Genomic DNA, 23,581 nt, shown 5'->3' on the forward strand with positions numbered 1-23,581 from the left:
AATAATAAAAAGTGGCATCTCCCCCTCCCCAGCCCTGTTCATTTGGTTTATCTTGTCTCTAGGACTGCAGTGTTTTAACCTGTGCAAATTATTCCCAGGGCAGAAGGACGCGCGTCTATTGTATCTGGAGTCAGTCGGTCTGGAGTAAAGAGCAGGCGGTGCAGGCAGCCAGCTGCACCGGGCCCCGCGTCCTTCGTCCCTCGCTCCAAAGTCTACTTCACCATCGCCCCTTCCCATTCAGAACCGAATAGTGACGTGTTTCACTCCGGATTGTTGTTCACAGTGCTATTCAGGGATTCCGGAAAGGAGTACCCTGGGGATGCAGCAGCCAATGGGAAATCAGAGTTTTTACTGCCTCTCTCTCTCTCTCTCTCTCTCTGTCACACACACACACACACACACACACACACAGCGCTGTGAAATATCTAGAGTTCATATGACAGAAAACTGTGTGTGTGTAGGACTGAATATAGTTCTTTAGAGAGCGCGCTATATTCTCTTATACAGACACACGGCTACCTGTCCGTATCTTATACACTCCGGATCTGTCCCTGCGCTGAAGATCCTGGTCTTCCATTCGGGACATCACCCCGCCAAATCTGGAGTTTGGGCCGGGGCCGCTCACCCAGAAAGACCGCCTGGCTAACTACTCTCTGAAGCTCCTAGCAGGAGCATTTTCATGGAAAGGGAAGCCTCAGCAGAAACTTTTTATTATTATTATTATTATTATTATTATTATTATTATTACTACTACTACTACTATTACTATTATTACTATTTCTATTCTATTTCTAAAAAGCGTGGGGGGGGTATCTTTACTCTTCCTGGGGCTGGATGTTCATCAGATGATGAGAAGGGAGTAAATCCTGCTCAGTTCAGCCACGCGCCCCGTTCCCTCCTAAGAATAGGTCACACAGCCAACGCAGGGTTTAACCTGCCCTGGCCCCTGGCTTTGGAGGGAATGGCCTTGCAAGCCGACTTGAACCCACTATGTTGTTGTTGTTGTTGTTGTTGTTGTTGTTGTTGTTGTTGTTGTTTTATTAAAATTTCTATACTGCCATTCATTCGAAGATCACAGGGAAGTTTGTAATATAAAAACATCGAAAATACATACCATAATAACAAATAAAAACAACAACTCCCCCTTTCCAGGGAAATTACAATCTGAGCATCGCAACGGCGGTGGGCAAAGAGAGACAGAGGAAGGAGACCGGAAGCGCCGAGCCTGAAACTGGTTTTGTGTCCTTCTGAATCTCGCTTTCCTCCTCCAAAGCCAACAGGCTGACCCAGGAAATGGAGTGTTTAATAGAGCGGGTTTAACAGCGCGATTTGCATTCTTATTTGTGGGAAATACGACTGGGTTCAAGGGAAGGATGCAGAGTCTGAAGTCACTGGGAAGTAAGGCTCTCCCACCCGCCGCCCCAAGATCCACGAGGATTTAGAGGCTGGGGTTGCGCGACCGTGGGCTGGAGCCGGGAAGTTTCATAGAAACCACCATCGCAATATGGAGCTAATACTGACCAACCTTTCGGAGTTGCTGTAAGGAAAACGGAGGCAGTGTGGGGGAGTACTTTAGGGGTGCTAAAGACCAGCCAAGAATCCCTCCCTAAAAGCTACCTTTTCCATAAAACTGAGTTTAGGAAGGGGCAACGACTTTTCTCCGTCCTCATCCCACGCTACTCTGACTTCTCTTTTCCCTTATCTCTTCCAATACCATTTAGATAGTAATCTCTTCATGGCGGGGGCCTATCTCGCACCTTGATGGAATTGTTCACTATGTGTAATACAATCATCATCATCATCATCATCATCATCATCATCATCAATTAATGAAATAAAGATGATGATAGGAGAGATCTTGAATTCATTCTACCCTAACCTGTTATTTTGCTGGTGTTCTCCACCACAGCTGAAGGTCGAGATTGAATGCTATCTTCATCTTAGCACTAAGTCCAAAAATATGGACCAAAAATATGGCCAAAATACAAAACTCACCCATACCTAACACACACACTTCATTCTGCAAATCAAAGACCGAGGTGGGGGTGGAGTGTGGAATAAACAGGAGGATGGAGAAGAGAGAGAGATTGAAAGCCAGGCTGCTGCGTTATCATTTCTCCCTCTCCTTTTTTCGTACAGGGAAAAAAAACTGGTAGAGGGAGGGAGGGAGGGAGGGAGGGAGGGAGAGAGAGAGAGAGAGGGAGAGAGAGAAGGAAAGAAAGAAGAAGAGGTATCACTGCATTCAAAAGGATATGATTTCACGGGGGTGGGGAGAATTGGTCTTTCCAAGGCTCGATGAAAGAGGGAATAATTGCCTCTCCCCCCAGTCTAGCCTCCAAGCAGCCCGAGTCAATTACACCCGCTATTGTTTAGGGAAAGTGAAGGATCTTCATCTCTCTCCTAGGCTTGCTGAAGGATCTAGTGCTCTCTCTCTCTCTCTTTTCTGGTTATTATTTTTTATTACCGTACATTTGCAGTTGCAGACTAAAGAGGAGGTCATCATTCATCAGTATTCACCTGTCTGGGGCTCTGAATCGCCCTCTCAGTCTCACCTGTGTCCTTTGCAAGGAGGACGACACAAAGCAGCCTGCTCTCCTTTCTCTGGACTTCCGCGTGCCCCGCTTTCCTCGTTTCATTTTGCTCCCCAACCCAAAACGAGGGATAACAACATGGGCAAGGAACGAAGCCAGGAGAGAGAGATTTTTCTCTGACTCGCAAACTGTTTTTCCCAACTCGCCAGTATAGTTTCTGCAGCGGCTGCCTCCTGCTTTCTGAAGCTGCCCCGTCGCCTTCCCGGCTCCCTCTGCAATCCGCTTCCCACAGGGTGATTTCAAATATGCCAAGCCAGGCTGCGTGCGTGTCGCACAATACATGTCCTAGGGAATGACTGCAGCTCTTGGCTGATTCACACAAGCTTGATCCTTGAGTGATGCACATCAGGTAATGCACGTGCCAATTTGCATTGCACATATAAATCCATGGGGGAAAGCCTTTATCACCTGCCAGCATCGTTGCCAGTTCTCCATTTAGCTCAAAGAGGGCAAGGGCAGATTCAGGTGCATCACTTGGTTTTTCCTTTAAAAGGTGACTGCGCCATGACAGGTAGCAGAGAGCACTGTACTGAACTGGCTTTTTGAAAAACCATTTTCTTGGAAGCCATGTGGGCCTTTTTTCATACTTGCAAGTCACCACGATGTTGCAGACAAATAAATCAAGGACTAGTTTACACATTGCATGCTCAGGTTACTATAAGACTGACTGATGAATATGTGAATTAGCCTTCACAGAGATAACTTTTTATTCACCTCAAACTTCATGCTTATCAGTGGATACAGTTCACACATTCAGTTTCCAATAATCAATCAAGTGTTGTGCTTGCTAAAGGTAAAGGTAAAGGTACCCCTGCCCATACGGGCCAGTCGTGTCCGACTCTGGGGTTGCGCGCCCATCTCACTTAAGAGGCCAGGGGCCAGCGCTGTCCGAAGACACTTCCGGGTCACGTGGCCAGCGTGACATCGCTGCTCTGGCGAGCCTGAGCCGCACACAGAAACGCCGTTTACCTTCCCGCTAGTAAGCGGTCCCTATTTATCTACTTGCACCCGGGGGTGCTTTCGAACTGCTAGGTTGTGCTTGCTAGTTTGGACCAATTTTCCAATTGTCACCTGTTTGGGTGTGGTGTGACCCTCTATATTTTTTCATTATTATTGATCTATGCTCTTCTTTAGTGCAGCATATTCTCCTTGCATGCCTCTCCCATGTATCTCCCTCACCTACAGTGACCTCTGCACTGCCTATGGCTCAATTTTCCACTTAAATGGTGGAAATCCCACCAGGTAGCTGCCTGGGCTCATGACATTCTTTACTCTCTGAGCACCAGACTCCCCTCCCCTCCTTCCTCCAGTTACAGATACATGGGAACAAGCTGTAGTGAGAAAAATGAGTTTTGCACATGTTTCAGTGCTATTAGTTCACATGTTTGAGTGCTAAGTCTGTGTGATTCACATTAAGGTTCAGATTTCAGTGCGCTGGTCCTCTGTATCCTCCTTCTAAATGCTGGAGAAAAATTTGCCATCCAGTCAGTAGTTCAGATAAAATGCAAACATGTAGTAAATACATTTCTTCTCTGCTTGACAGAACAATACAGAAGAGCACCCTTCTCAAATGGTTGTATCACATGCACACATATACGTTGGGTAAGTCGTCATCTGCAATCATAGAATCATAGAACTATAAAGTTTGAGGGGACCATGAGGGTCATTAGTCCAAGCACCTGCAATGTAGGAATCTTTTGCCCAATGTCGGGTTTGAACCCACATCCCCTGAGTTCAAGAGACTCATCCCACCCCGTGAAACTCCATCTGGTTTCAATAGGAGCAACTACATGCAGGCAGAAGCTGCAGTAAATAGTTGGGATGAACTCCCTGAAACGGAAGAAAACACAGGTGTGCGGGGGGAGACCTTTCTGCCAGGCTTTGTAATTCTTGGAAAATCCAGATTTCTGGACACACATATCAACTTAGAAGCCAAATAGAAAGCTACAACTGTGTGCCAATGTGTCAGCAATATGACTGATCATATTGATACCAGGAGAGGATATATTGATTGTATATTATCCTTCCTCATTCACGCTAGTGAGCTGGTAGCAGAGCACATTCCCCTGTGTATTGCAGGAAGCTAGTTGGGAGATTCGTTTGAATCTCTTGAGTTAAGCAATCCAGTCTGGCTTGTCCAGATTGGATTTGTTCCTGGTAAATCCCCTTTGTTCCCCCTTAAAAAGAATAAAGACACAACTGTCTTCTTTTAAAAGTAACCAGAAGTTTACTTACATTCAGTTCACAGTATGATCCTGAAGGCAAGCTTTAGCTTGTAGTTACAGAAGAGAGTGTGGGTTTATCCCATATGGGGGTTGAGCCCATATGCTGCTGGCTGAGAGTCAGCAGACAGCAAAAGCATCAAGAGAAGCATCAAGAGAGAGGGAGAGGGAAGGTGGCTGCATGAACAGCCCTTTTACGGGGTCTCCAGGGTCGCACCCATCTACCTGGTCACACGCAGGGGGAAATGTCCCAGACCAGGTGTCACAAGAAGTCCTCCTGGCTGGAGTAACATCCCCCTGTGTGTCCACTCTGGGCAAACAGGAAATGTTGTATTTGACTGCTTTCTGTGATGTTACATCCCATATAATTGACATAGATTTGGTAAGGCATTTTGAGAATTCTCATGCAAATGCTAAATATAAACTTTCAGAAAACAAAAAAGGGAATCCATTCACATTCAGCTACAATTCATCAAAGGCTGGCCAGTCCTGAGATGTGCAGACATGTGTGATCTGTCCCTTAGCCCCCTAAAACAAAAAGAAGAGAACCCTTGAGATGCTGGTAGCATCCCTAGGCAAAGAGGCTACTTCAACATAAATGTATCTGATGCCTTGGGAACAAAGTGGTGAGATGCAGCAGGATGAAGATGAGTAAGAAAGAGTTAGTTTATCTGGTTACTGCAAGAACATACTTTTGCAGTTGGCCCTGAACTGTTCATAAGTCGCTTTCATCTCTTTGATTATACAATACACAAACTAACCACCATCAGCTCTGGGCACACCAGTTAAATGCTGCACTTTGCTAAAGAACAATAACGCAGTCTCAGAGGGGAAAAGCAACCCTGTGCTTAAACATCTCAGCATCTTATTTGGAAACAGGGCTGGCTCACAGATATTCATCACTTAATGACTGCATCATTGGGGGAGGGCTTCACTTGCAGGTGTGAGTGGTCTATCACAGGTATAATGCCATATAGGACCTTCATATCTCCTTAAAAAACAAATACACAAGAGCAGTATCAGGAAGTGCAGAACAATGGATTTTTGTGAATGTGTGGACTAGTCCCTACAGCACCAAGGAACAGACGCAAAGTTAAAGAGAAACACATTTATGCACAGGAAAACTCTTTTCATCAGTGACATAGTCTAATGCATCTGAAGTTAATCCCATTTATCTCATTCAAATTTATTCCAAAGTATGAAACGTTCCCAGTGTAAGCACAGCGCAGGGCTGGATGTACATCCATTTGAAATAATTGTGACTTGCTTCTGCTAAACAGTGTGATAGAGTTTACGGCAGGGTCAGCTGTTGTGTGGGCTCTAGGCACCACTGCTCCCATAATGCTATCTGAGCGGAACACAATAGTTCTGATGTGGCAGGAACCCCACAAGACACAGAGACCTTTGGTTGAAACTTACGTTCAATACAAACAAACCAGAGAGCAAAACGTGACAGAGGATGTGTGGGACGTTTTTCCTCTTTCCTAATACTAGAACTTAGGTCATCCTATGAAACTGATTAGCAGGAGATTCAGGATAGACAGCATTTAATGCAGGTATGGAATGCATTGCCAGAGCCAGAAAATGTGACGCAGCCACTGACTTAGGTGGTCTTAAAGGAGTATAGGCACATAATGGCTACTAGTCATGATGGTAAAAGGAAGCCTTCAGGCTGGAAGGCCTTTGGATACCATTTGCTGGGAACCTCAATGACAGATGGCGGATGCCTTCGTGTCCTGCATGTGAGCTCTCTGAGGTGAGGTATCTGGTTAACCACTGTGGGAGAACAGGATGATGAGCTAGATGTCTGGTCCACCTGGACTCTCTCTCTCCTTAAGTTCTCATTTGGCTTGGGCTTAAATTGGTGTGAGGGCCTGGAGCATCTGCTCAGTCCATCTTCTTCATCCTCTCTTGTATTAGGTGCACTTTGACACGGTGGCAGCAAGAGATGAACCTTTGTCCAATATGAAAAAACTGGTTCCTGTGTGCATGTTGGGCACTGGTTGGCTGCAACATCAGATGTGCTGCACATGTGGAATAGCTCCTCCCAAATCATAGGTGGAACCTATAGCTGCCTGGGATGTTTCCACAGGACGCGTTCACACATTCTGCAAGGGCCATGGTCTGAACATGAATTCTTCCACAAAATCAAATCACCAGAGGCATTTTGTGATTCAGCCCTTCCTAAAACTCTGTATGAAAGTGACACTTTCAGAGAAGCCACAGTCCCTCTTTGCAGTCCTGCACACACATTCTTAGGTGCAAGCCTCATTGAACTTACTTGTGGAGAGAAATAGCTACAGCCCTATGTACGCTGGCACACATTTACTAGGAAATAAAGGCCACTGAGTTAGGCAGGGCTCCTTCCCGACTCCAGCAACTGTGCACAGGGCTCAGGTCCTGTACATTTACTTCAGTGTGTACAGGACCTCAACCCTGTTCAATGCCTGCTTTAACCCTCTTCAATGTGGCATAAATGAGCAGAAGATCAGGGCTGCAAGCTTCCAAGCAACCTTACTCAGCTCAAGGAGGTCCTGCAAGAGAAATATGTACTTGGTGGCCTATATCGCAGGGGCTGGTGCTTGGGAGAGAGCCCGACAGCGAGACTTCACCCTGAGCTCATACGATGGCAGGGTCTGATGATTGTCAGTCGGGTTCGAATCCCGACTCCGCCTTGAAGCGGCTCTGGCTAAACGGCTAGTCCAGGACCTTTCAAACTCGGGCCTTCAGCTGTTGCTGGACTACAACTCCCATTATCCCTGGCTAGCAGGACTAGTCCCTGGGCCCACACGCCCGGCCCCGCGACTGCGCCGCACCGCACCTGACTGCGCCATTCTACCTCGCAGGGTTGGTGCCAAGCTGCCCGGGGCTTCCCTCAAGCACCTGCTCCAGTCTGCCAGCCCGACTGCGCCTTCGCGCAGCAAGCGCCCCCCCCCCCCGCCCGGCCCATTGGCAGGTGAAGCTTCAAAGGGTCAGGATTGCAGCTCCACACTCACTCTGTGCATTTTGGACCGTAAAAGAGAGAAAGAGAGAGAAGGAGGGGGGGGGGAAGGAATAATCCCGCAGCTATGCAAAAGGAGGGGGGCGGAATAAAAGGCAGGGATCTTTAACGTGCGGTTCAACAGGTAGAAACTCGGCTGGAGCAAAGGAATGTGGAAATACAACTCGCGGCAGGCAGGCAGGCAGGCCGCCTCGCGCGACACGCAGGAGGGAGGGAGGCAGGCAGGCAGGCAGGGCGAGCAGACCGGCCGGCCTGCTCTGCTGAAGGAAAGCCCCTGCCTCTGCCTCTGCCCCGCGGCCCCCCCCCCCCGGTAACTGCCCCCCCCCCTGCTCTGCGCTGCAGCCTGCTGCCCCCCTCTAGGCGCCCAGCAGGTGCCTCGGATCCCGTCTCGGGGAGGGCGGCGAGATAGCGACCCCGGCGCAGTGGGTCGAGGGAGGGCCGTCTCCGCCGCTGCCGGCCAGGGGCGGATCCCTCTCTCCCGGGGACGAGGGATGCTTCGGAGGGGCGGTGGGGTGGAGCTGACACCCCCTCCCCAATGCAAACACACGCATCCCTTCCACGGATTTTAATTGTGGGAGGAGGGAGACAGGATCGCACCCTCAGAAGCTTCCCTACACCCACCTCTCCGCGTCCGAGTTTACATTGCTTCCCAGGAAATGGGCTCAGGGATCTGGCGCTGGGCGCAGCCGGATCCTGCTCACGGGGAGGTGAGTCTTGCTGATCGTCAGGGAAGCAACGATCCTATGCCCTCGCTCTCTCTGGGGCAGGGTGGACCCGCTCCGGATTCCGCGGGAGCGACTCCGGAATAGGCTCCCGACCTTAGGCTGCGGTTCCCAAGCCCGTTTCCGAAGGAGGAAGGCGAGCTTCGGGTCAGCCGGCTGCTCAGGAGTTAACCCCTGCGAGCCTGCAGCCTCGGCAGCTTGACCCGAGCTCTGCGTTCTTGGAAAGGGAGACCCACTGGGTTCAGCTGCTGGCTTTCCTCCCCAGTCAGCGTGCTCAGGAGGCTGCAGCGATCCTGGGCACCTTTACTCAGAAGTAAGTCTTGCCGAGTTCCAAAGGAAACGCAAGCTTCTTCTTTATGGTCTCACCCACAGTGTCTACCTTTACTCTGAAGAAAGTTCCTCTCATTGCAATGGCGTTTACTTCTAAGTAAATCTGTACTTGGAATTGCAGCCTGAGCTACCTAGGGATGTGTTGCTGGGTTATTGATTTTTAAAAACCACACAAAACCAAACCACAGTTATTCAATCCCTCTTTGTCCTACGCCAGTTAACAAACGAAACAACAATATGTAAAATGTCCCTTTTTGCAGACTCAGGCACGTAGACCAGACAGTGCGCGACGCAGCAACGTTTTGCAAATTGCTGTGCTCACATGACCAGCAGCGCCTCCAAACTGGTGGGAGGGAGGAAGAAATCGATAATTCTTTTAGCTGACCGACGCGCGGCTTGGATTCACAAGCCCTTTCTCTCTCGAAAGGCGAGCTCGGGGCTGGAACAGGCAGGAGACATCCAGGTCCCCGCCACCCCTTCCAGAAAACCTGCCTGCGAGTTTGCAACAACCCGTTTCCAGAAGCGGTGCAATGACTTAACCAACAAAATGCAATATGTGGCATTGTTGACACACAACTTCAGAAACCGACACCCCCCTCGCCGCCGCCCCCGACGCAACCCCGTCTCGTACTCACCCTAGTTTGACATAGATGACTCCGAAGCAGAGAAACACGTAGAAAATCCACTTTCGGAAGTTTCTGTGCATGATCTAGGAGGGCATGGAGTGAGCCATATAATATAAAATTGTGCGGGGGGAGGGGGCCGAGAGAGCGGAGCGGTCGCAAAAGGGATCTTTGCCGATTAAATCCCAGCAGCAGGAAGCCTTTGGGGGATTCCTCCAAAGACCCGGCAGGGGGGCACCAAGGCAGCGTTCAAACGATCGGCTCCCCCTGCAACCATGGGGGCCAAAAAACAACAAAGGGGGAAGACAGAGAGAAGGGCTTTTGCATTTTTTTTAATTGCAAAAAGCAACCACATCGAGGATCGCTAGGGGAGTCTCCCGGAGAGGAGAGCAGGCGTAGCTGGGGATCGACTGCCTCGCCGCAGCCTGGAAGTTCAATGCGTTTCTACTTGTTCTGACTTCTCCAGGTAGCACCACGTATCTTGCGATCTGTAGCTGCAGGTAGGAGGATCTCTCGCTCGCTCTCTCGCTCTCGCTCTCTCGTACACACACTTCGCGCGCACACCTCCTCTGCTGCCTTTCGCATTTCCAACGCTCATCTCTCCAGTTCCACATACAAAATAAAGGGGAGGGGGATTCACAGATAATTATAGGGTCTGCAAACCAAGCATTTGTCTTCGGCAAACTTTTACACACACACACCCTCTTCAGCAGACATAGTAACATTAAAAGCAAGCTAAAAACTAATCCTGGGTCTGTAATCCGATTAAAACCCGAACGTGCATCCCGATCCGTAGAAGGAAGTCCCACTGCTTTTATTTCATTTATTAAATTTGTATACCGCCCTTCATCCGAAGAGCTCACAGCATAAAAATACACAAAATGCATAATGCACAATAAAATATAAGAGCAAGAACAAACTCCCCCTCCCACAAACTCATTTGAAATGATATAGGATGTTAATCAGCCCAGAGGTTGGTGGAAGAGGATCGTTTTCGCCTGGCGCCTAAAGGAAGGCGTGTATTCCTGCAATCCGGAGCAGACCTACCTGTTCACATTGAGCTTGGTGAGGCTTGCTGCTGAGTGAACATAGGAATGGGTTATTCAATCGAACAGCATAGTTATATACATGGGAAGTGACTTTTAAAAAACTGATTAAATTTACATATTTTTCATATGCAAATTCCATCAGTAAAACACTTAGGATGGGCGAAGACTTCCTTTGGTTTTAGAACCTTAACGAGGCCATTTTTCTCAGGGTCATCACAAGAGTAAATAAATCATAGTCAATAAAGCATAATTATTATAGAGATGAATTAACCAATTAAATGTGTATCCGGTGGAAATCAATTTAACAATCCACTTTCAAAGCAATGCATGTGCAGGTCACAGGAGTCTTGGCAGGCTTGTGGGAGGGCACTTTGAAGATGCACACCATTTTGTGGGATATCCAGAAAGAGCAATCAAGCCCAACATTTCCTGTTTGCTAGATGGGCAGTCAGAGGAATGTGGGGCCAACAGGGAGGACTTCCTGTCAAACCTGTGGGATGTGGATGCGGATTCCCTCTGGATGCGGCCAGGTAGAGATGGGCATAACTCATAAAAGGCTAGTGATGTCGCCCCCCCCCTTACTCTCTTGCCTCTTCCTTTGCTTCCTGCAATCTAGTCTGATCTCTCCTACCTCATCCATAGTTCAGACTTCACTTCAATCTAAACTGCAATATGTACCTGTAACCGCAGCCTAAGCCTGCCACCAGATTGCTACTGAATGTGAACTTTGAGTAAACTCTATTTTATTCTAAGAAGACTGTTTTGTACTGTTATTGTTTTAAGTGGGATAAAAGGGGGAAAATACCAGGAAGAATCCTGGCTGCACCAAGGCATCCTGGTTGCTTCATAAAAAAGGCTGAAACCAGCGGAATCAACAGCTTCCTGTCTTGCTGCAAAGGGACGCACTCTGCTGTACTCACAAACTTGAGCAAGGAAGGATGATATCTGAAATATCCTCTCCTACCTTCCATACACATCCCTACACATTTTTGTAAGTATGTGCATCAAAAATAGTTTGAGAAATCCACTGCCTAGTTAATCAGAGCATCTTTTTATTTCCTCATGATGTTATTTATTGATCTAATTAATTAATTAACAATTGCCTACATTGTGTAACCCTATTTACAGGCAACTCTCAAGCTGCGCATTTGATGCACGTGTGCCCATGCATGTGTGTGCTGCATTTGGCACCAGAAAGGGGGGGGGAGGAATGGAGCTGGGCAGGCCAATGTGCACAGTGACCCAGAACGTAACCCACACGTAAATGGGGGGGGGGTGTCCCTGTATTACCTTAACAGAATAAGAGGGACCCAGCATGGCAATAGAAAGCTGACCTCCTGCAGCCAGCCTTGCAAGTTCAGATTTGTAGAATGTAGCTTGTGTGTGTGTGTGTGTGTGTGTGTACCTACCTGCCTGCCTGCCTGCCTGCCTGCCTGCTTACCCTTAGCAGCCCTACCTAACTGTTGATAGTATTTAATGCTGCTTCCCTTCCCACTGCTCTGGAGTGCAATATGGGGGAGCCAGGTAAAATACTTGCTTTATACAAATAACAGCCTGCTTCCTTGATTAATCAGGGGTCCACCTTTCAAATTAATCAAAAAGGTTATGATAAATTAACTGCTGCTTTTAATCCTCTTCTTTTCCTTCAAACCTTGGAATGGTATTTCTTCAATAACTATGTGTGAATGTGTATGCTTAGCTATTGCTTGGGCCTAATAAAGGCATTACTTCATTAATATATATTCTAATGGCCCAACACACACAATGTTGACATCATAAATCTAGCATGGCCCATTCATATTTTGGCAGGAGTCTGCACTTACCGGCGTCACCTTCTGTCCATCTGTTCACACTTCAGTCCATTTTCTATAGAAATAGAACGAGGGCTGCTGTAAACCATGACAATTCAAATTCTACACTGAGAAAAGCTGAAGTCCATAACCTCTAAATTAGGTAACCTGAGCAAATTTTAGTAATGCCTCTTACTTTTGTATCTGCTTGTCTGCAATGTTTTGTTGTTGCATAATCTCTTCTAGTTCTTGCTATCCAGGACTTCAGGCCAAAACTCAGCTTCCATCTTTCATCAACAAGAGCCCCTTGCTCTTATTTCAGCATTCCCTGAAATAGCAGGTCCTTCCCTCACAATCACCTTGTCACAATCATGGGCATTTTGCTAACAAATAATCGAAACTGCAAATGCCCCCTTTCCAAAATGTCTACTATTTATGATTGCTATTCCTACAGCCTGCCTCAGAACTGTTTCTGTCTTCCTAATCTTTAAAAATCATAATCAGCATGCAACCTTCTGGCTCTCCTGAACATAGAATAAGTGGTATAATAAAGTGATTCCACTAAACACACACACCCCAACACACACACACACACAATCCTTGCTCAACACCTGCACAATGGCAGGAAAGGGATGGAAGGATTTGTGAGGGTCTACTCCACTTCTTCTCTTAGTGGGTGTGAGTATACCCAGAAGCAGGAAAGATCTGATGCCAGGGATAGCAGGGCTGTTGAGTGAGGGCCACTCCATTCTTGTTAGGGACCAAATTTGGAAAGGGTTTGTGTGGAGAGTGGTTGCCCAGACCATCTTGGGGCATAATCTTCTGCTAAGTCTCTCTCTTTGTCTTCTCGAACCCCTTCCTTCCTTCGGAGGCGAGAGTAGTGCTTAGCATGGGAGGCAGATGGGGAACACTGCTGACAATGGACTCATCCAGGGGTGCCAACTTGAATAAAATATTGGGGGGCAGCATGGGTGTACAAGGGGCAGCTGCCTGCCTAAATCAAGCAAAGAAATAAAAATACTTAACTGAAGCTTGGTTCTGCCCCCTCCCCCCACATCCTGGCTATGTCCACGGGGAGCAGATATGCCCCATCCCATAATTGATCATATGGCACAATTGGAATGGCAATGACCATTCACTTTGGGAGGGTGGCCCCCTCAAACATTTTATGTTAAAAACATTTTAAGGGACCTCACCTATAGGAGTTGGCTCCAGGACTCATCCACACTGTCTTTTAATCTGGACACTCAGCATAACAGTCCTGTACCGCCATTAATTTTCTGTTATCCATACAGCATTCTCCTCCCAATCACTGCCTTCCCACACTTTCCCCTCCCTCAACCCCAGTTTTCTTATACCAGGAATATACCAAAAAGGAGAAAGGGGGGGGGGACAGGAAAGGAATGTGCTGGGAAGGCAGTGATTTGGAGGAGAGCATCATATGGGACGCAAAGAATCCACAGAGGTATAGGAAGCTTACTATCTGCATTGATGATATGAATGAGCCTAATATTCCTCCCACCATCATTGCACATCAGGGCTAATAAAAAGGGGAGTCCACATTGCTGCTTTAGGAGGGCAGGGGGGCTAAAGTCCCTTTGAGCCCAAAGAGACTTTCACTGAGTTCTCCCCGGACCCCGACTGACCCAAATGCCATGGTGAGACTGAAAATGTGTGCTTCAACAAACAAACAAGTGATTGAGCCCTGAAACAGGATACATTACAGCAAAGTTTCAGATTTCCATCTCATTGGAATCAGGGTATAATAATACCATTCTTCAAATCTATGGTGCAACTGTGTACAGTTTTGGTCCCAGTGCCTCATAAAAGATAGTGTAGAACTAGGAGCACAATTATTAATGGGTTGGAGCACCTCTCCTATGAGAGGAGGTTACAACTGTTTCGAAAAAGGGGTGCGTGTCTGTGGCGTGACACAACCATGGTGCATGTGTCCGGCATGGAGACAGTTGACAGGGGACGTTTTGCCCCTCTTTCCTAAGGCTACAACCCAGGATCATCCAAAGAAGTTGAGTGGTATCAGATTCAGGACAGACAAAAGGAAGCACTTCTTCACACAGCACATTGCTAAACTAGGGAATTTGGCTTCCAGCCCTGGTGGCTTTAAAATGGAAATATTCATGGAGGATAAAGCTACTAGTCATGATAGCTTTAGTCTCCCTCCAGGATCAGAGGCACCATATCTCTGAAAACTAGTTGCTGGAAATCAATAGTGGGGGAGAGCTATGGTGCTCGCGTCCTCCTTAGAAGCTTCTGCAGTGGGAAAACTAGAGAGGCCTGTGATTTGATCTAACAGGGCTCATCTCATGGCAGCCTTTGCACATACAGCTCTGCACTTTGTGCTTCCCAAGCAATCTTCTAAACTCTACTGCTTGGCCCCTGTTTTGATGCTGCTGAAAAAGTTCAAAGAAAAGGTAATGGGAACTGTTGACTCAGCCAGAAGAAATGTAGTTTTTCATATAGAGCTTCCAGCTCTACCAGGCGGTTCAGCATTTCTTTCTCCCTGCTTCATGAGAATAGGACTGCTTTAATCCCCCTTTACAGCTGGGAAACTCAGTGACACTGGTTTGCTCAAGGCTATCCCAGAGTTGAGGAAAAAAATGGTGCGTCATTCCAGATGCAAGCACAACTCTCTCTCCTAGAAACTGCAATTATTCAAAGCTTTCTGCATATTTCTAACCCACTTCTCAACATTCCATCACACTCCAGTAAGACCAAGAAGCAGAACTCAGGGTGCGGCTATGTGGAATGGAAGCGGCGGGAGAGAGTCCTGCTTGGTTTGCAGTGGCTCGCTCCAAGTTCCTTGCGATGGAACACAACTGATGGAAGAAACCTGCTCCAGGAAGTGAGGAGACCGGGGGCAAGGACATGGGAATAGCCAGGGGGGCAAGTGCCCCCCTAAATCAGATAAATAAATAAAAATACTTAACTAACTGACCAGTTGTGTGGCAGATAGCCTGGTTCTGCTCCCCCCATTGATCCCGATCTAATCATACACAACTGATTCCTTGGGGTGTGCAATTCACACTGGGGAGCACATGCACACCTATTCTGGAAAGAAACAGTACACTAGGCACTTTATATGTAGCAGCACTGCACTACTCCCCCCCCCAATTGTTGCCGTTTCATGTTCACGTAACACTTCTTTATAGCTATTCTGCTGCATCAGTTGTTGCTTTGGCCCCATTTTTTAAGCTGAAAAGAGCTTTTCCACCCTTAGATCTCACTGAGTAAGAGATTCTGTGGTGAACACGATAACATCATAGCACTGCCCAGTCAGGTGAGTTTATGTGATAACGTCACAGAAGGCAAATGAAATTATGGAAGACTTGCACTCGGTTGGGTGGGCTGAAAGTCTTGCTTCACACACCAATAAACACCCTCATGTGAAATGGCAACAATTTGCAAAAAAAGTACTGCAGTGCTGTTACATATAAAGTGCCTACTATACTGTTTCTTTCCAGAATAGGTATGCATGTGCTTGCATGTCTATATAAGAACAAATATGTCAAGCTGGCTTAGAGCAATGGTGCATTTAGTCTGATATGCCCTCTCCAGCAATGATGAAAATTCCCTGAGTGCTCAAGTCCTTGTCATGCAGTATCTTAGAAATTATTCTTCAGTTCCACCTTCCACACGTCTCTGATAATATTTGTATTCCGTAGTCATATGAATACCATGATACTTTCCCAAACTCTACTCTTCTTCCTGACTGTGTGATGATACAGCCCATAAGGCACCAAATTGTTAGCCCCATTGCTGGGGCAGCATGGGGAGAAGCCACAGGGAGGTCGTTCCCATGGTACTTCTGCTAACTTAGGAATGATTCCTCAAGAGCCAAGCTGTAGTATCAGTAGATTCTTGCGTAGCTCAGTCAGTAAAGCATGAGACTCTTAATCTCAGGGTTGTGGGTTTGAGACCCACATTGGGCAAAAGGTTCCTGCATCGCAGGGGGGTGGACTAGATGACCCTCGTGGCTCCTTCCAAGTCTACAATTCTATTCTTCTATGTGATGCAGCTCTTACTGGATTGTAGCACTGGATTGTACCACTTGTAGGTGGAGTATCCACCCATGGAAAACTGGCCTATTAGAAGGAATAATCTTATGATGTGCTTCTCCATAGTGTGCTAGTATTCTACAGTATGTGCAGGGATGGTGTTCTTGCATTCAGTCCTGGAACATTCAGATATACAATGTCTGAAGTGTTACGGGGCAAAATATGTGTAAATCTTTCCATTTATTGTTGCTCTCTGTGTTTGTAGGGGGAAGTGCTAGCATATTGTTTAAAGGTCTGGTATTGTTCATGGGCCAGGGATGCGGGTGGCGCTGTGGGTTAAACCACAGAGCCTAGGACTTGCCGATCAGAAGGTCGGCGGTTCGAATCCCCGCGACAGGGTGAGCTCCCCTTGCTCGGTCCCTGTTCCTGCCAACCTAGCAGTTTGAAAGCACGTCAGAGTGCAAGTAGACAAATAGGTACCGCTCCGGCGGGAAGGTAAACGGCATTTCCGTGTGCTGCTCTGGTTCGCCAGAAGCGGCTTAGTCATGCTGGCCACATGACCCAGAAGCTGTACACCGGCTCCCTCGGCCAAGAAAGCGAGAGGAGCACCGCAACCCCAGAGTCAGCCAAGACTGGACCTAATGGTCAGGGGTCCCTTTACCTTTTACCTTTTATTGTTCAGGGTTGTAGCATCATGTCTGGTTATTACACAATTTTTTCAGCTCCTGTAAATTTAAATGTGGACAATTGGTACAGGAAACCAGTATATTGCAGAAGCTGAAAAACTCACCCACTACATGGGAAGTGCAAGGGAAAACCACCGGAAGCCTCTCCAGGCAATGTATGGTGGACCTTTATTATGTTTGCTAATACATAGACTGCTGGGGTGGGGGTGGGGAGGAAGATCTGGAGCAATGGAGAGAGTTATTGGAAGTGTTGAGAGGCAACGTATCTTTAGTTTAGTGGGTTTGCCTGGGGAAAAGCAGAGAGGTAAGCCTGGTCCTCCAAGAGATTTCTATACACAGTTAAAACTGCTGCTAATGCCTATAAGCGCCATATGCTGATCTCCATGGCCTCTTTGTATCCTTGAGGACATGGGCATGGATACCCAGAGAAGTTGGATAGCTCAGTTGGTTAGAGCACGGGGCTGGTAATGTCAAGGCTGCAGGTGTGACGGGACAGCTGCAGAGTCCAAGACTAGATGATCCTCAGGTCCCCCCCCCCACTTTATGATCCTGCAACCTTTGTTTGTTCAAGCTTTCTTGTGCTTTGCACAGAAGAAGCAGAGCAATTTGGTTGTTTTGTATACTTTTCTTACCTTTACATATTCTATGTTATAAATGAGGAAAGTTACTTAAAACAAAAGAAGGTGGCATTTCCTCCTGAAATGTAAAAATATAGAATCATGACAAGTGTAAGAAACCCATATTCACTAGTATGTCAATTACAAGAAACACATATCAGAACTTCAGTAGAAAAGAAGTAAAAAAATAGAGATACTAGCAAGCCTTCTTTCATTATGGGACAGACATAAAAGAAGAATGTCTATGAAAGTCTCTGTTCGCTTTCAGAATGTAGTACAGATTTATGAAAATATGAGGAGAAAGGGGCTGTTTAGATATATCCATTTAATTGAGAACAATAGATTGAACAGTAAAACCAAACACAAATTAGGAGGCATAAATCTTCCTTGGTCTGAATTTTATCAGATTCCATATTATTTGAATAATTTTTGAGATCAGATATGCAGCTAAGAAATATGACCAGTTTTAGAGAGAATTTATATCTAATGAGAAGCAGGTTCTACCCAAAGCTTGTAAAATATTGCAACACTATGAATGTGAATTTGATGGGGGAAAGCATTTTAAAATGGACCTAAGATGGGAGAGACAGTAGACCTGTGGGGCAAATATGAGGACACTTTGGGAGAACGGTCCACTCCATTTCATTAAAGATGGAGAAAATTGCTGCAAGCTGTTAATGGGGTGAAATGTTACTCTACTATCTATAAGTAAAATATGATCAAGAATTTCATTTCAAATGGTTGGAATTGTCAGACAATTAAAAGTGTTTTTACTGAAGGGCAGGGAAGCTATGGAGGAAGATTTAAAAATGCAATGGAAAAATGCTGAACTATAAAATACGTTTTGACCCACTGTTTTTTCTCCTAAAATATGACAACAGAATATCCCTTAAGGATAGAGAATTAATATGTGATTATTACAGCAATAGTTGCTTGATATAAAATAATGGCCGCAAATGGAAACACTATCTTTGAAGGAATTGCTAGATAATTTGTAGGAGTGTGCAATAAACAAACAAAAAAACCAAGCCCCACAAAATTATATAAAAGTCTCAGAAGGCCAGTAAAAATGATATTGATTCATTTACAACTGGTGACATCTTATTCATTTTTATAATGAAGAGGTCACTGGCTTTTCTGGGCTCATGGTCCTATTTGCAAACCCCAGAAACTGTTATGAGTACCACACATACACCACAATCATGCAGCACATGCACACATATTGCAGCCACACATGTACCCTCAAAAAAGTCATTTTGAAGGGAATGGAATATGGTTTTCAAGGGGCAATTTCCTTCTCTCCCCAGCAATTCATCAATTGGTCTCCATTCCAGTTAGGCTTTTGAGAAGCTTCTTTGAATTGTAATTGGGACATGAGGGTGTTTTTTAAGGGGTTACAGCTGAGGAAAGGAACTTCCCCTCATCACCTGCAAGCCTCCCAATTACTCCCTCACACTGCAGTTAGAGGGGGGATGGGACATTCTATTGACTGAAATATATTTCTTTCCCCCCCTTCAAATCTAATTTCAGCAAGAGTCAAGAACGGGGAAGGGAGGGGACCCTGTGGATGTCAGGGAAGGCCTTTGCATGCATATCTGTGCCCATGGGCACCACACGGGCAACCCAGACTTTAATTCCAATCAGTTATAGACAGAGAAACTTCCAGTTACTGTGACTTTATGCATAACAGGCTGTAGCAGTACTGTAGTATGAATTCCCCAGAGCAGAGTAAATGACTGTGTTTGTAAGCTGCCAGGACAACAGATCTGTACACTGTTGCCATGTGTGTACAGATCTGTTGTCTGTACAGATTAGTGGATTCTCTGGTCTCTGAGGTATTCTGAGGTTTCTGAGGTGACAGTGCCCAGGCAGGTAGTTTACTGAATCACACTGTTCACTTCTCTAGAGCTGGGGTGGGGGCAGAAGAGGCAACTCATTCTTACTGGTTTCCTTTCAAGTTTGGAAGCTGTGGGGAGCATGGCTGGTACCTGGAATCTCCCTTCTTACACCCATTTTAGAGCACCCAAGGTTCTGCTATACAGACAAGTATATAAACAAAGGTCAAGAACAGGAATATTCAGGATGCAGGACATTCTCTCAAGAGGACGTCCAATTACTGAGGAAAATCGAAAGAAACAACTTGAGAATATTGGAACTAATTGAATCCAAATATGCCAGATTTGTTTGTTTGGTCGTTCCCTTTTTCATAAAAACGAAGGGCTTCAATCCCTAATGATGCTTGAATCCTTAGGAATTAGATCTAATGTCAAGGACTGGCTGGATGCAGAGGAGTGGTGGAAGGCACCAGCTAGGGAACCCCAAGAGAACCCCCAGGGGAAGAAGGCTCAGAGCCAGAGAACTGGGGGTGGGATGACAGTGAGTGGTCAGAGGGAGAAGAGAGGGCAGATAAGGAGGAGGAGGTGTCAGAAGCTGAAGACGCAACAGGGTTTAGTGAGCAGGAAGAGTCTGGGGCAGAGAGCAGCCCGGAATCAGAGGCAGGAGAGGAGGGAGGCCAGGAGACAGAAATGAGGCAGGCTGCTGAAGAAGCCAGGGAGTCTTCGCCTCCTGCTGCGACGGGGTCCACTCTCCACTGGTCTCCCCAAACACAAAGAGGAATGAAGAGGGCAGAGCAACATGGGACTAGATGAAGGAGCCTGAGATTGCTTGGGAAGGATCCAGGGGAGGAGGAGTATTAGGGAGCAGAGGGAAGGTGGACCTTCAGTCCTCACAGCTGCATCATTGGAGCAAGACCTTCTAGGAAGAGTTGCTGTGATCACGAGGCCTGCACTGTTTTGGTTGTTTTGAATAAAAAGTTAACTTCACTGACACCGGTGTTTTTTATTGCTGACCTAATCCTGACTTCGGCTCCTGACATCTAATATAGAGCGTAAAGGTTAAGCTTCTTTACTTTATAAAGCACCATTGGACCTACTAATGGGCAATGGGTAGAATTTTAGAGAAGCGTGGGACTTAGGTCAATTAACTGATGAACACAAATGGAGCTCTTTATGTTCTAAACCCCACTTCATATCATTTTGGCTAAACTTCAGGAAGCCTCTAAAGGTGAGATGGCCTGGGGCATTCCTACACCTTTCCAGAGTTAATGGCACTCTCTCAGCTTTATGCTGGAGAGGATGTGAGCTTAACGGTGCTTTCCTCCACATGTGGTGGGAGTGTCCACCTGTTAAAGATTTCTAGACTGTTTGCCATTATGGGGCAACATCTTGTACCTGAACCCCTGTTAGCTCTGCTGTCAATGGAAAATGATATTAATTCAAATGTCAAGCATAAAGAGTTAGTCCTTTTTCTTATGACAGCAGTAAGACAAATATCTGCTTCCAACTGGAAAAAACCACCTCCCACGACAGAAACCTGGACCCAATATTTGTGGAATATAGCCCTTATGGAGCACTTAATTCACCATCAGAGGGTGATCAGAGGAATAACAAAGAAACATGGGTTTGACTCAGTATGGTCTTGATTTATATCATTTATTAACAATAAATGATAAGTGGTTGCCACTTATGCTGTGGATGTGAACTGAATTCATAATGTAAAAGATTTTCAAAGTTGATGCCATGTGGATGCCTGCATACAAGTACAAGGCCCAGTATACACATATATGTCTTGGAAGACACTTTGAGTTTGGTAATTGTTTTTAAAATGTGCAATAAAGTTTATTTCCAACATATGACACAGTTAAAACCAAAGTGGTCTAAAGAGAAATACTGAAAAAAAGACTACATAGCAAGAAAGGAAAAAATATAAGAGGAGAAGGAGGGGGGACGGAGGAAATAAATTAGTAATAATGATAATAATAATAAAACACACACACGCATTCCTCTATCACCATTATATCCTAATCTAATCTTCAATCCACATACAGAGAAGGGAATTCTTCCAGCTGCAGTGATTCCAATGCACGAAGCACATCTGTGTGTTCATTCCATTGTGGCAGCACATGGCAGAGATGCCCTACCCGGGACCTGGGGGCTTTATGACAATGTTTGCAAGCATTTTAAATCAGACTTTTGTGGTATAATTTTAGACTACCGAGGGTCATTGTTACAGTAGTTGAGCACTATGGAATAATAACGCCAGATATGTGATTCTTATACTTAACAGCAATGGACATAAAATGCTTGGCAAGGAATGTGATAAATGCAGTTACAATCCTCCAGTGGTCGTCATCGTCATTCATCTAAATTCAAACAGTTCTGTCTCATCGATTTCAACTGCATAGCTGTGTTTTTAAAAGAAAATAAATAGATTAACTGTCTGGCTTTGGCATGAATGATTAACTTATGCTCATTGAATTAATGAGTTAAATGTAAATTTATGCAGATAGATAGTTCTCAGTGAATGTTCTCTACTGAAGCTGCAGGAAGCTCTTTTTTTTTTAGGTTCTAAAGTTCGCATTCTTTCAGACTGCTATTCAAATAACTTCTATCCTTCATTTCTTCCACCAAATGTGCAACATTTCCAGTAGCATACAAAGCTTTGTGGATCCCACTGTAATATTACAGAATACCCATAATGTTTAGGATGTGGGACTTTGTAGCAGAGGTAGGAAATGGGTGACTGCACTTAAGGACTCTGAAACAGTCTCTTGTTTTGATCTGCAAACATAAACAGAAGTCTTAAAATAGGCTTGGGTGGATGAAGTAAAGGTGATTGAGATGTTTGGAGGATTGTGACAGGAGCAGAGATGGTGAGCATAGATAGCACACGAGGGCTCTTATTTTCCCAACAGCCCAACCTAATTCCATCCTTTGGAGGCGAGGCGGGGCAGGGCGGAGTCCCGGAGAGGAGCGCCTCACCATCTGGTGGCAGCAAACACAAGCACGGATTCTGGTTTCATGCCTTAGTCGCCGCATTTGTGACCTCCAGGATAGCACTGCCATCTAGAGGTTAAGAATAGCAACAGACTTGAATCAATTTCCCCCTTAAAGTAAGAAAGGAGAATGTTTTCTCTTGGCTTTGTTTTGTCATCATGAGCCAGTTGGAGAGACACGCACACTCGCCGCTCAAAGACGGCAACATCAAGTGACAGCTTCTATGTGTGAAGAAGCCACTCCAGAGACAGTTTCCATACCATCTGCAAACATCTCCTCAAACAGCACTTAAATCAAGAGTCAATACTATGGTGTGGTGGTTGTGTGCATCAATAATATTTTGGGAGGAAATATGGTATCTCAATGAACTGAAAGCTGAAGAAAACCTGTATTTATTTACAAAGCCCTGAACAACTTAGATCTAGGGGACCTCAGGGACTGCCGAAACTCATACTATACCAGCTTGATCACTGTATCATTTGCAACAGTGTTGTTGATTGTCGCCCCCCCCCCCCAAATTGGCAAGGTTCATTTGACATCAACACAAAACTGAGCCTTGAGTGCCATCAGCCCAGTCTTGTGAAATAAATATTCAGCAGGTGCTTTCTGTTTCAACTTTAAAATCCCTGCTGAAAATGTTTCTATGCCTCCAAGCTTATGCAGGCAATTTAAAAAATATATTTCCGTAAGTTAGTTGATGGTCTCTGGTTTTTAATTTTTTGGTGTTACTATTATATAAAGATATTATTGTAAACAAAGATATAGCAGAGTATAAATACTGGAATAAATAAATAAAATAAAAACTGCTTGCATAGCAGTCATACAATATAGTGCAATGAAGGATTTATAATGCATTGATTCTACTTTGGAAATAATTAGTTAATTTGGTACTCAAACTTTTTTTGGCGCCTGCCTGTCTCAAGAGACAATGAAGTGCTCCTCTGGGGGTACTCCAAAATACAGGGAGAAATTTTGATGAAGAAAATTTTGGAAGCATCCCTGTTCTAGAATGTATCTTGCTAGGCCATGAATAGTAGACTGTAGCAAGCCGAAACTGAAAGGCAGTTGGGATCAGAAGGCAACTAGAGGGCAGGAGCAA

General features: G+C 45.7%; 2 protein-coding genes across 2 annotated transcripts in view; both read right to left on the reverse strand.

Moving 5' to 3' along the window:
- The window catches only part of SMC1B (structural maintenance of chromosomes 1B), a 387,986-nt gene extending 384,572 nt beyond the window's left edge, over positions 1-3,414 (reverse strand). The window contains exon 1 of the mRNA XM_083440721.1: positions 3,401-3,414. The gene's annotated coding sequence lies outside the window, so the exon portion shown is untranslated. The remainder of the gene's footprint in view (positions 1-3,400) is intronic.
- Positions 1-9,986, reverse strand: part of WNT7B (Wnt family member 7B) — a 112,687-nt gene extending 102,701 nt beyond the window's left edge. Inside the window, exon 1 of the mRNA XM_083440911.1 lies at positions 9,502-9,986. Coding sequence (XP_083297037.1) covers positions 9,502-9,572 — 71 coding nt within the window. The 5' untranslated portion in view covers positions 9,573-9,986. The remainder of the gene's footprint in view (positions 1-9,501) is intronic.
- Between the last annotated feature and the right edge of the window lie 13,595 nt (positions 9,987-23,581).

The sequence above is a fragment of the Podarcis tiliguerta genome (assembly GCF_965153285.1).
Source record: "Podarcis tiliguerta genome assembly, chromosome: 5".
Classification (NCBI taxonomy): domain Eukaryota; kingdom Metazoa; phylum Chordata; class Lepidosauria; order Squamata; family Lacertidae; genus Podarcis; species Podarcis tiliguerta.